The sequence below is a fragment of the Lutjanus erythropterus genome, chromosome 8 (assembly GCF_056507025.1).
Source record: "Lutjanus erythropterus isolate fLutEry1 chromosome 8, fLutEry1.hap2, whole genome shotgun sequence".
Taxonomy (NCBI): Eukaryota; Metazoa; Chordata; class Actinopteri; order Lutjaniformes; family Lutjanidae; genus Lutjanus; species Lutjanus erythropterus.
In genome coordinates this window covers 14,924,093-14,937,112 of record NC_139324.1, presented here as the reverse complement: position 1 = coordinate 14,937,112, position 13,020 = coordinate 14,924,093, and the positions used below count along the sequence as shown (strand labels likewise).

Genomic DNA, 13,020 nt, shown 5'->3' with positions numbered 1-13,020 from the left:
CAACTGAAAAAAAAGTCTTCTTTCCTTTTCTTCTCTGTCATTTTGTAACTTTCAGTCTCTAAACGAATGTCGGAGAAGATGGAGCAATGCAGTTATGTGATCCATGTTTCAGAATGTTATTTCTCATCTCGTAGTTTAAAACCCAGCGGGGTTACAGTTGTTGGATTGACCCACTTTCCGTGCTTGTAAATGATGAATTTAAAACTTCTGAACTATGACTCTTTTGAAGTAAAATGATTAGCAGCAAGCCCCTGGCTGCACTGAACTCCACTTTACACCAGTTGAATTTTTTGGTGGTTTTCCGCTGAAAATGTAGCCCTGCCTTCTCTAAACATAGTAATAGGTCATCAAGCAATTGTTGCACATTTCTTTTGCCTGTGTATGGCTTTAATTAAAGTCCCAAACCCTTTAAGTCTAACAATTTATGAAAGATTTGTTTTTTAAATATTTTCATATTTTTGTTCGGATGTGGAAATATGTATTGGAGAACTGTCCTCAGTTTTAGGGTGGTTTACAGTACAGTACATTGTCTTATCCAAGTATGAATGTCACTGTGCAACAACAGAAAGTACACACAAACATTTTTTTCTGGTGATTTAGAAAAAAATTTATTATTACAGCTTTTACATTTTTGACTCTGTTAATTTTGACACATCACAACACTGCAGCAGGACAGGGAAGTTGAGCAGATGTTGTGTGCATCCAGGTGAAAATAAGGTCATTGCTTAGTTGTAAAACATGCAGCCTCTGGTACATTTCTTTGTCACAAGCCTTTGATAATAACTTTTGAGAGTTTCATTGACACAGGGTTACATTATCTGGGAAACAAAAAAAAAAAAAAGAGAAAATCTAAATGGTAGAATGTTTAGTATGAGTATGTTAGAATTATTAGATAATGCTTTGGAACTGGGATTTAAGTTTCATACATGTGATTTTAGATAGGAACATTTAATAATTTTTGACTATTATCTACTCACCCTCATGCTGATTGAAGGTTGGATTTATTTTTTAGTCCGCAAATCACTGCTGGGGTTTCAAAAGAGAACAGTGCTGCAGAATCTCACAAACTATGTAAGTGACTGGTGGCCAGTTTTCAAACTGAAAAAAACAAATGCTGGTCAAGTGTAGTCCAAGTCTCCTAAAGCCCCAACATGCAATTCACTTGTGTGTGCACACCGTTACACCACACACATCCAGCTCAGACATGCGTGTGCATGTGAAAGTGGATCTACGGTGAAGAGTAAGGCTAAAGTGTAAATGATGTCTTTAAAGTCAGCTTTGCATGTCAGAGCTTTAGAAGACTTTACATCAGGTGAGCATTATGAAGGCATTTTCTGTTTTCTTTGGTTGTTTTTTTTTTTTCCATTTGAAAACTGGTCACATTCATTATTATTATTATTTGGGAGATTCTGCAAGAATCAGCAGGGTTTGTGGACTAAAAAACTAAACCCAACCTTCATTCAGAATGAAAGTGAGTAGATAATTACAGAATTTAAATTTTTGAGTGAACTATCCCTTTAACATTATTCTACCCGAGTCATCATGTTAGATTTGTTGTTCTGTGTCTGTTGATAATACTTCTTGGAAAGCAAAAAAAATAAGCTGAGACGCTCCAGACGAATTCATGTTTTGTGAATCCATCTCTAAACACAACAGTACAGATCTTAAAAACAAACAAACAAAAAATAGTGCATGGGAACTCTTAGCTTTGGATGACTTCCACTGAGCTGTGACAATGTCCAGCTCAGCACTGCTCGGCCCAGGGGACAGCTTTCAGCACGTAGTTGTTATTGATTCTGTGGCAGTCACTGCATGGAGCAACTTCCATTATGAACCACAGGCAGCGTAGTGTTAACAGATTTCCATCTCAGGGACGTCAGAGGTGGATTCATCATACTGTGGTGGGGAGCGTCGGGGGTCAGAAGTCAACTTGTTAACCCCTCACAGCCTATGAGGCTGCCATTCTGCACCAACTCGTTTATATCTGTCAGCACTTATCATATAAGCTTAGAGACATGATTAATGTCTCCGGATCGATGGCCCACACATCGCAGTCCCTTCACCATAACCTGTGTCTGGTGGTCTCGCCGCTTTGTGTGTCATAACAGCAACTTCACATAAATTATTTCTGTAGCGACAGTTTTCTGTTGTCAACATGTGTACAGTTACTGTAAGGTCAGGGGGGCAAGTAAGCTATTTATGCATTTTTCATAGTACATGTTGTTATTTTATTTACGATACACTTGTCTCCCAATTTGGAACTGTCATGATACCTGGGTGCTGATTTGATACGTACCGTGATTATTAAATAAAAAAATATTCAATATTAAGATTTTTTTGACATTTTTTATTTGCTATTTTAACACTAGACCACAGGAAAATATTGAATCATACACCATGAGACTATATCATGTTATTTTATTCTTTGGAGTAAACTTCAGTGGTTCCTGCTTATCAAGCTAGTGCCATAAAAAAATAAAATAAAATAAGATGTTTAAAAAAATGAACAAATAAATGAATAAAATGAACAATAGATTAATAAAAATATATATTTTTTGAAGTGCTGCATCTGTTCCTGCTCATCCTGTAGTGAACAATGAATAGAATATAAAATATACATACATGTGCTGCCTTCTCCTAGCACACAATGTCTCTCCCAGCTAGTAGCTGAATTTTGAGTTTATTTTGTACTGGTTAGTGTATTTTATGGATAGAAAACATGTTCAAGAATCTAGATCAGAAACCTGGATCAGTGATGCAAGACTGATTTGCATTGAATGCCTTACATCGATTTTGGCATTTTCAGCACATTTTAACAATATCATAATAGTGAAAACTGCGATCATTTTGGTCCCTATTATTGTGATGTGGTGTAAAATGCAAAACTTGACTATATTTATATTTCATAACTGTCAAAGCCCCACATACATTTCAAGTTTTTTTTCCCAGCTGTGAGTGAAAGAGTTCAGTGGTGAGAGTGACCTTCTGACAGACAGAGTGAGATATATCTGTCTGTCAGCTGATAACTTCAGCTCCAGCACAGATCCCTATTGACTTTTACTGGACCTTGAAGTGAATTGTCTGGGTTAGCACAACACTTTACTACCAACAATGCAGTTCACTCTCTCTCTCTCAGACACACACACACATGCACACACAGACACACACACAGAGAGGCAGAGGCACCCTTAGCTCCACCCTTCGTGGAGCTGTCAGGTTTATGAGGATGTTGATCACCGTTTGGGGGCGAAACACAAATCTAAGGAGTATAGATGGAGCAGTCCAAATTTGACAGCAGGGAGGGATTGGGGATGGAGTGTGTGTGTTAGTGTTTGTGGGGGTAGTGGTGGGCATAATAATATGCTCTCTCTCTCACTCACATCTCATCTCATGCTCTTCAAGCTGCGCCTCACGTTGCGATAAGGCTTCTTGTTTTCTCATGAATAGTCAGCAGCTGATAGTTTTTAATGTTAATTAATTCCCTTTGTTAACCCCTAACTAACCCTTATAAGTGAGCTAAAACAGCTCCCACTAGACAGCACAGATGGGTGTACAATGAAACTGAAAAGCTCACTAGAACAGATTCTCTGATAACTGGAATCGACAGCATTCACTGACTGTAATTCCTCAACATTTCGTGGATGAAAAAGCGTTCCCTGTTGCTATCTGCACAACACTTTACATCACTAAAAAAAGAACTATTGTCTGATTTATAAACAAGAACTGCAAGGTTGCATTGAGGGTCTTAGGCTCCGTCTCGTTGTTTTGTTGTATTCAGAGCACTAAGGTTAACAGCTCTTGTGTTGCTCTGTCAGCTGGCTCCCTCCCTCAGCCCTCTTTCTCCCATTTTTCGCTCTTCCCACCCCTTCTCTGTCTGCCTGCCTAAGGATTGGGTCATAAATCTCTTTGCCGCACTGCAACTGGGTCGTTAGGATTCTATTAGGTGTAAATATTCAATAAGGATCCTCGCTTAAAGTCCCATGTCCATGTTATCAGACTTGGTCCAGCTTCGATCGTTACACCGGCTTGTCTTTTATGGTTTAGTCAAACAACAGGAAGGGATTTATGGCTGCATGCTGACAATTGCCACTTGAATGGATGTGGGTTACTTTTAGTACCTAACCCCAAAGAGGGGATGATAAAAATGAAAAGGACAGAAGTAAAAGTACATTTTGCGCCGCTTGTCTACATTTCGGCTCTCCTAGTAAACCATTTCACCATTTTTACAAATAACGAGCATGGTAGAGTTCCTCCAAAGAGAAGCAATCAATCATTACCATATTGTGACCAACGACTGTGCAGCCGTAACAGTCATTAAAAGAGCCTGAGGGAAGGTCTCCATGTTATCTCGTGATATAACAGAAGACTGTTCTGGCAGGGTCCTTGTAGAGTAAACACACATTAATCTTGTCACCCGCACACATGCGCTCACCCTGATGATCCCAGGTAACGGTAACCAACGCCCTCGCTCTTCACTGCCCCACCCCCCGGGCAGTTATTTAATGAGTTCTTTAATTCACTGTATTGTCTGTTAATGTCTCCATGGTTCTGCCCAGGTACACGCCTCTGGGAAGCTGAGATAATGGGGCCCACTTTATCATTGATTCAAGCCTGATGAATGGCCTTGGCTAAAACTCAGTTTGTTTGTATCTTCTCTGCTTTCTCCTACCCGGCGTCTGGTAGGCGGGGGTGAATGTGCTGCTGCAGGACGTCAACGGAAACATTCCTCTGGACTACGCCTGCGAGGGGACTGAGACCAGCTACATTCTCCGAAAACACCTGGAGGAAAACGGTAAAGCTCTGTGCACTCCTCATTTGTTTTGACATTTGGCATTTCATTCATTATAAGCCCTATTATCAGGGGGCAAATAGAAAAATTAAGCATAATGAGAAAAAGTAAATAATAAGCTTTGAAGTTTATTCATAAAGTTCTTTTCAAAACCAGAGCTTGAAGGTGCTTCAGAACGTAAAGATAAGAAGAAATAAACCACAATTTAAAAGACCATCATACACGTTTAAAGGCAATAAAAATGGAGATAGAAAGGTAAAACAAGATATAAAAGAACTACATTAAAATATTTAAAAATGTTATATAAATGCCAGTCAGTTTTTAGAAGATTATTAAACTGTGCCTCTGACTCAGCTGCTCTGATGTCAAGGGGAAGTTTGTTACGCAATGTTGAGCTATAACAGTAAAAGCATGATCTCCCTTTGTTTTAAGCCTGGACCTTGGAACCTGGAACAGAATAGAGCTAAGAACTAAGCCGCCTTGTTGAAGCCCACATGACATGAGAGTAGCTGAAGAGCTAAGGTGATTGACAGTAGCAGTTTGGAGCAGTTTCACACAGGCCAACCCAATTCCTATGTCTGCTGAGTAAATAATCAATTTTCCTCATTTCCTCATCAAGGGAGTATTGGGATCATGTGAATGGCAAATATGTCACACAACAGTTAAACAGGAGGTGAATTGTGTGTGTGGATGTGTGTGTGTGTGTGTGTGTGTGTGTGAGTGTGTGTGTGTGTGTGTGTGTGTGTGTGTGTGTGTGTGTGTGTGTGTGTGTGTGTGAGTGAAGGTGAAGTACACACACAGGCCTGATGATGGTGGATTGTGATTGGGTCACTAGTCTCAAGCAGAGTTAGGAGAAGGTCAACACAGGAGCTGCGATTAACAGAGATAAAGGTGCAGGGGTGTTTGAGGCACACTGAGGCGCGACAGTGACAGAGGAAGAAGCAGGGAAAAGAGAGAAAAGAATAAGAAATGCAGAGAGACACACAGAGAAAGGGGAACAACGGACATCATGCTGACAAAGCTAAACAGAAACAGATATAGACAATGATGGAGGGTCTTCCCTCATCCATCTGTCATTGGCCATGGGATCACATGACAAATACAAGCTCCTGACTGCAGACAGCTAACTCATCAAAGCTCAGACCACCCTACACACAGACACACACTCTCTCTTACTCTCTCTCTCTCTCTCTCTCTCTCTCTCTCTCTCTCTCTCTCTCTCTCTCAACTTCCTGATTTTTTTTCTTTTTGAGACTTCTCTCTGCTTCTGTCTGCCAGCCCCTGTGGTGATCTCTTCCCTCCTTCCTACCTTCAGCTCCCCTGATACTCCCCCATCGCGCTGGGCTTTGCCACCATGAAACACACTCTTACTCACACAGGCTCACTCTGCCTCTGTTGCTATAGCAACTTGGCTGCATGCTCTCCATCCCCATCAAGTTTGTGCGGTTGTGGGAAACAGACAGACCGTCCATGTGTCTCTACATCAGGGAGAAATAGATTTTTCTCATCAGTGTCTTAGTTGAGTCGCTCGTGTTTCATGTAGTACTGGATTCCTACAGAGAATCCTGTATTCCTGAATTCCTGTAGAGAATAATAATCCTCTTCTGTTACATTAATGTTCCTATGAGAATGTCTCAAAAAGGTACACATCCTGTGGGTCTCATTTGCTTGCAAAGACAAACTTATTGATTAGCTAATCCAAGCAGTCTACTTGGAAAAGTCCCATTAGTTGGTGGCCTAGAGCTTATTCAAGTGAAACAAGGATTTATTGATAATCAATCCACGCTATTACAACAGTCCACATCATGCATGTGATTATGGAGCAGTGCACTAACCTTCATAGTTTGGAATAGACGCCCTTGTTGACCTCTGCCAGTCTGTGTTTAGCACAAGAGGATTTCATATTTGGTGTCAACTTGTGGGTCAGTGCTGTACACACAGCCAGCATGTAATTTGGCCTCTTTGTATTATTGTGTGTTATTGTGTGGTTCTGCAAGGTAAGATTTCTGAGGCTGGTGGCTTTGGAGAAAGCAATATTTGACTTGAATAGTGGTGAGTTTCTGTTGGAAAAGTCTGTCTGTCCGCAAGATAAAATGGTGAAAATATTGTAAATATACCAAAGCAATTTCAGTCAGACAACTCACATTTTAAAATGTTTTTTACAGCAGCAGACCAGAGTTTGGCATCTCTCATCACTCCCCACATATTGTTTACTTGGGTTGGGTACTGAATAGAGTACTTTCAATGGTACTGACCGGATTACATTGGTACTGCTGAGTACCAATTCACATTAAATCAATTGGTGCCAAATTTCAATACCTGGGAGCTTATTTGGATAAGAGAGTATTTCACAGTATAGAGAAAAGGGGAAAGAGAAAGAGTGATGTTAGACTGAGCAGCAGCATCTTTTTTTAAGTCACAGAGCAGAATGAGTGAGTCAGGGCGATGGTGAGTTGAAAGTGAATGCAAGTGTGATTCAATTTTTCAGAACTGGACACAGACAACACTCACTGCTGTCTACGTGATAAGAAATGTAAAGCTGATGAGGGCAATACGTCTAACAAAAACAAGTCACAGTTCATCTTAAGGTTAAAGAGTGCCAAGTACTATGTTTGTGAAGTTGCTGCTGGAGATAACTGGGATGTTTTCACTGTCTTGGTTGGCTTAGTATTTTTACTTACATTAGCCGACACTCAGTCACTGGCTTTACCTGAAATTCCTTACCAATATAGTAACAATAATTATAATATTTAGTACACCACAACAGTGTGTGAGATTTATTCGTATGCCGGAAACTTTAGCAGAATATTAACGGGGAAATATTACAATATATGAGCACAGCAGTGGTCATAACAACATACAGGAATGACATCACATGTTTCCTCTGCAACATAAACAGCAGTTTTGCCCTGGTGACAGATTGACAGGCTGCCGGTTGTAGGTATAGTTTGAGAAAGGAGAGGGAAGGAATTTATTTTATGTGATGTATAAAATGCTCTAAATAAATAGCAAAATATTCAGAATGAATAGCACTGTTGAAATTGAGAAGTTTGAACTTTGGTCTTATAATGGAAATTACAATTTTATTATTACAGAGAGAGTAAAGTACTAAAAAAAGGTAACGTTGTGTAATGTTAACATATAGAGGAGTTATGAAATATATCTTGAACTGCCGGTCGGCCCCTGCAGGTGAATGCTGGCGTGGTAGTGAGGCTAGAAGAACAGGCAGTGATACTGATGCAATGCAGCAGAGGCATTGACAAGCAGAAGGAGAAATGGGAAGGTTTTGGAATTTAAATAGATCGCCAGATTGGGAGGGTGTGTTTGGTACATTACTATGGAGAGTGAGATCTGTCATGTATTAATATCAGTGCACCTTGATTTGACTGCCTGAACTAGCTTGCAGGCGTTGATACATTTAGATTTTTTGGGTAGTGGTACTCTGCTTAGCTTCCTACACTAGTACTCTTGCTTCTCCCTGAAACTGTGGATGTGCACACTGCCGTCTGCTGTAGGTAATACACTGACTGTGGATGAGTACCCCATATCTAATCTGAACTATACCTATAAGCATAACATCTAAACACCTATTGTGACACGTGTGTCTCAATTTTAGGTGTGGATGTGTCCTCCATTCACACCATGAAGACACAGAGACCCAGCACGATGCTGTCTGATGTTAGACAGCTTGTAGCCACAGGGGCAGGCCTCAACCAGCCCAACGATGACGGGGTCACGCTGGTAAGTAAGGTCATATATGTCTTCACCTCAATTTTGTACCAGAAACTGTAGCTTCTTGTTTTTGCTGTCATAACTTAATCTTTGCTTCTCTGTCTTTCTGAAGCTCCATATATCATGTGCCAGTGGTTATAGGGAGGTGGTGTCTTTGTTGTTGGAGAGTGGGGCGGACCCTCATCCTGCTGACAACAACTTTTGGACCCCGCTCCACCTGGCTGCTAAATATGGACAGGTAACTCACAGCCGCTCAGCAAAATGATTTTTAATGAAGTAGTCTCTTAATTTAAACTCATTCAGCTGCATTGATCCAGTGCCATTGGAGTCATTCACGAAATGTATGAATTAATGGGGAAATTATTGATGGATGGAGCGTTCCTTCGAGGAAGTTGCCTCCAGGTACCCTGCACACATTCTGATAAACTGCTCTTTTTGGGTCTATTGATCAGTAACAGTCAAACCGCTGGCACAGAGCAGCAAATATTTCAGGATAGCAGTCTAATCGTCTCTCTTAGAGGAAGGGAGATTGATTTCCAAATGGGGCGGATGTGAGTTGTTGGAGCAGTGGAATCTGGGGGTTTGGAAGGGGTCCAACTATGTAGGAAGGGAAGTGATCACATTCAGATCTTGCTGACCCAACTAGATATTTAATTACATTTCTTGGCTGTGTGCTCTGCTGCTGACAAAGAGAATTTATTCATTTGGTATTAAGAGTTGCTCTCAATGCCTTTTGGTTCATCTACCCTCAAGGCATGTTTTTTTTCCCCCCGTAACAGTGTGTTTTTGAAATTCTTTCTTCCTCTATGTTGCCTTGCAGCCTTTTTCTGTTTCATTCATAAAGATCTGCTATTTTTGTTTTCTGTCTTTCCTCTTACACGATCATTTCATCCAGTTGATGATAGTTAATCAGTAAATGTACAAATCTCTAAATGGAATAATAACCTTTGTGTGTCTCCTTGTTTGTTTGCCTTTCTGCATACACAGTTGTGCTGTGTGTGTGTGTGTTTGTGTGTATGTAATGTGTATAGTAAGTGCATCTGACTGAAGAGTGGCAGTCTAGAGGATTGGAGAATCGATTAGGTTTCCCTCGCAGAGCTAAATCACCTCAGCTATCGGCTCCTTACTGGTGCCAGTGCTTTGCCTCCTGCATACCAACTACTCCCTGAGCCTTCTTAACACTCACTTCCTGTCACTGTCTCCTTATAGCTGGTCTGACACTGACATGTCAGTAATGCCGGGCATTATGGGTTCAAGATGTGTGTGTATGTATCCAGCCAAGTAAATCGCTGGTCCCACTAATAAGAGGTTTTGCTGATATGAGGCACAAGCAGAGTGTTGCCTGGAAACACTTGCTGGCAACTGTAACACTAGCTGGTACATTAAACCCGCAGGCCCCTTCTGCAGTGTGGCATACGTACTGGGCTGACCCTTTAAGAAGATGTATGACCCTATTACTGCAGCTAATTAAACTTCCCTCCCTCTGTCTTGTGATAAGTTAGACCCTGGTTCTTGGCTTCCTTGGCTTTTCAAGTTGTGCTCTCTTGAGGGAAGAATTTTAAATAGTTCTGTGTTGGATTTTCAAACAAAGATGATGTAATGTTAAAATACAGCCCTGCTGGGATTGGGTTAATTCATTCAGCTTTATAATGAAGGTATGAGGGAGGCTGTGGCAATACAGCAACTGATTTATTTGAAAGTACTTTAATGTTTCTCTCAAGATTAATTTTCAGGTCCGACAAATATTATTAAAAGGATATTTGGACCCTTACCAAAAACTGATTTGTATTTCTAAATCTACATCGACTATGAGGTTGCTGTGTGTGCACTGATCCCCTGGTGCTGATGACCTTTTCTTGGTCCTCCTGTAAACTTTGACCCGTTGAAGAGTTCAGATCCTGTGGTGCCACTGACGTGCTGTCAGTATTTATAGGGTGTCAGTGCAGCTGGCAGGGTTTGTGGGCAATAGAGATGCTGTAGACTCATAGCTGAGCAGCTGTTGACGTTGGTCAGGGCCGGTCTGCTGAATGTGCTGAGTCACTCTGTTCCACACTGTAAATGACATGTTATTACTCTGCGGTAGGACAAAGAAGTTCTGCTACTGCTAGAGCTGTTTGGAGCTGCTATTAGAAACATATGTTGGATATTAATTCATGTAAGTAAATGACTTCCATTAAGTGTGGGGACTCATATTAGATACATTAAAAACAATGGTCAGATTCAGTGCAGCAGAAGCTGAGATATCTTTTAAGATTTATGGATGACTCTCCTAGAACCTACAATTGTGATAATGTATCACATGTCATTTGTTAAACAAGCCAAGCACAAACTGAGATTACTTGATTCAGACTTTGGAAAGCTAAAGATGAGTAGTAATCTCTATGATGAATAACAAACATGATGTGTAAAATGCCCCTATGCCTGAAAATCTATCATGATAGTTAACTTTCATATTGGTCAATATCAGTAGCTACTGATCATGTACATCTTGGTAATCCAAAGAGTTGAAGAGGCTACGGTGATAAAAAAAAAAAATATATATATATATATAGTTTACACAGTCCATCCATCCATCCATCCATCCTTCCTCTTCCTTCCTTTCCAGTCACTTCCTGGGGGATCCTGAGCCGTTCCCAGCAGAGGTTCTTCTTTGAGCTTCCTTCTGGATGTCCGAGCCCCTCACCCTCTGATAATTAACTGACTGCCATAATGGAGAACAGACCTGTCCTTTTTTATTCACAATTTCCTCTCCGTCTGCGCTCATTTTGTCATTCTACACCGTTCCTGTTGTTGTTCTCACGTGTCGATGCTGGAATCAAACAACACACTCTTGATGTGGGCTATGTTCTGTATGTGCTTTCATAGTGTTTTTTTCCATTTAATCCATGTAGGTAAAAGATTTTATCAAACTATTTTTCTGTTTATCTGAAGGATATGTATCACCCTTTATTGTTTTTTAGTATAGGTTTGATTCACACTGAAGTGTATAGGAAGCATTTTTGATGCAATGAACTGTTGAGAGTCAGTAATAAGTAGAATTAATTTAGTTTGTACCTGCTATTAACTTAGCCCAGGCACAATAATATAGTTACCTGCTGTTTAGTAAGCTGTATGGACCAGTAAACTGAAAAAAAAGTGGAAATATGTTTGTGGTGTCTTGATAGACAGCTTCAATGGAAATCTGCCTGATAATTAGACGTGAGTCTTTTTACTTGCTAGTGACTGACAGTACAAACTTTAACAGTGCTTATTGCATTGCAGCTAAATATAGCAGTCTGAACAGTAGGAGGGGTTGTATTTGGTTTATTATTTTCCTAGAATGTTTACCTCGAATTTGCTCTGGTTGACTAGATTCTTGAGTTTAATTATCAGCCATACTCATCTCCTTTTCATTTTGAAATGAGGCTTTTATGTTTATTGTGCTGCGGAGACCGTTTCTGGGTCATGCCAGCTTTCTTACAGCACCAAGAAATGATGAAGAAGATCCTTGTCAGTTATCAAAACTGAGACACACTGCAGATTCTTGGTGCCTGTATGAGGTTAGTCTAAAAGAAAAACTCAGACAGAAACAGAATAGGGGACAGAGGTGACAGCCATCACATGTCACTGTCTGTAGAAATGAGAGTAGACGACTTCGGGGTTCTCCTACTGGCACATGTGATGGAAGATAGGCTCATTATTAAAGGATCTCCTCAGTCAGGGGTACCTCTTGTATAGACCTGTCATGTGTGACAGACACTGAATGTATCATCTGTTCAATGTTTAAATTCTAGGTCTGTGTCACAGTATATCATACATATACATATCTACATCTCTCCTGTGACCCATAACAGGAGAATCTTCAAAAAGAAAAGATGCTATGAAATATATTTTTATGTTTGTTAAGAAGCTACATTTAACACTGCCTTAAAAATGTTTGAATTTTTCTAGGATCTAATGAAAATGGATGTGGTTGTTTCTCCCATCTCTTACAGACAAGCATCGTTAGCCAGCTCCTGAGGCACAGAGCAAACCCCACTCTACTGAACTGCAACCAAGACAAGCCCTCAGGTAACACATTTACACATTCACACAAATACATTTGTGTGCACACACACAAATATTGCTTCTAGAATGGGCAAATGTGTTTTAGCAGGAGGTAATGAAGCAAAGAAGCAGAGAAATGGATTTTGATTTATTCAGCTAAGCCTGCTCAGATGCATTAATAATCAATGTGATCACATAAAACCAGGTCCATACACACACACACACACACACACACACACACATACAGTGTACACAGTGTAGACAGTGAATGAGACTCTGTCACAATCTGAGCACATCTGAGTGTATCTGCAAGAGAGAACCCAATGAAAGAAAACATTACACCTGACTCATGCGTGTGTCCTCATACTCACATGCACTGATTAAATTTCGGTGATGGCAGCGTGGTGTGATTAATTTGCAAATGGGCACAAAGGTGTCATATCATTATCCAGAGACATGTATTGTTTTGCCCA

At 40.4% G+C, this 13,020-nt stretch overlaps 1 protein-coding gene across 3 annotated transcripts in view; it reads left to right on the top strand.

Annotated features, from left to right (window-relative positions):
* The window catches only part of myo16 (myosin XVI), a 138,271-nt gene that overhangs the window by 55,648 nt on the left and 69,603 nt on the right, over window positions 1-13,020 (top strand). For all 3 annotated transcript variants that reach the window (XM_084724638.1, XM_084724637.1, XM_084724640.1), the window contains exons 5-8: window positions 4,684-4,792; window positions 8,406-8,530; window positions 8,634-8,759; window positions 12,496-12,571. In XM_084724638.1, coding sequence (XP_084580764.1) covers window positions 4,684-4,792; window positions 8,406-8,530; window positions 8,634-8,759; window positions 12,496-12,571 — 436 coding nt within the window. The remainder of the gene's footprint in view (window positions 1-4,683; window positions 4,793-8,405; window positions 8,531-8,633; window positions 8,760-12,495; window positions 12,572-13,020) is intronic.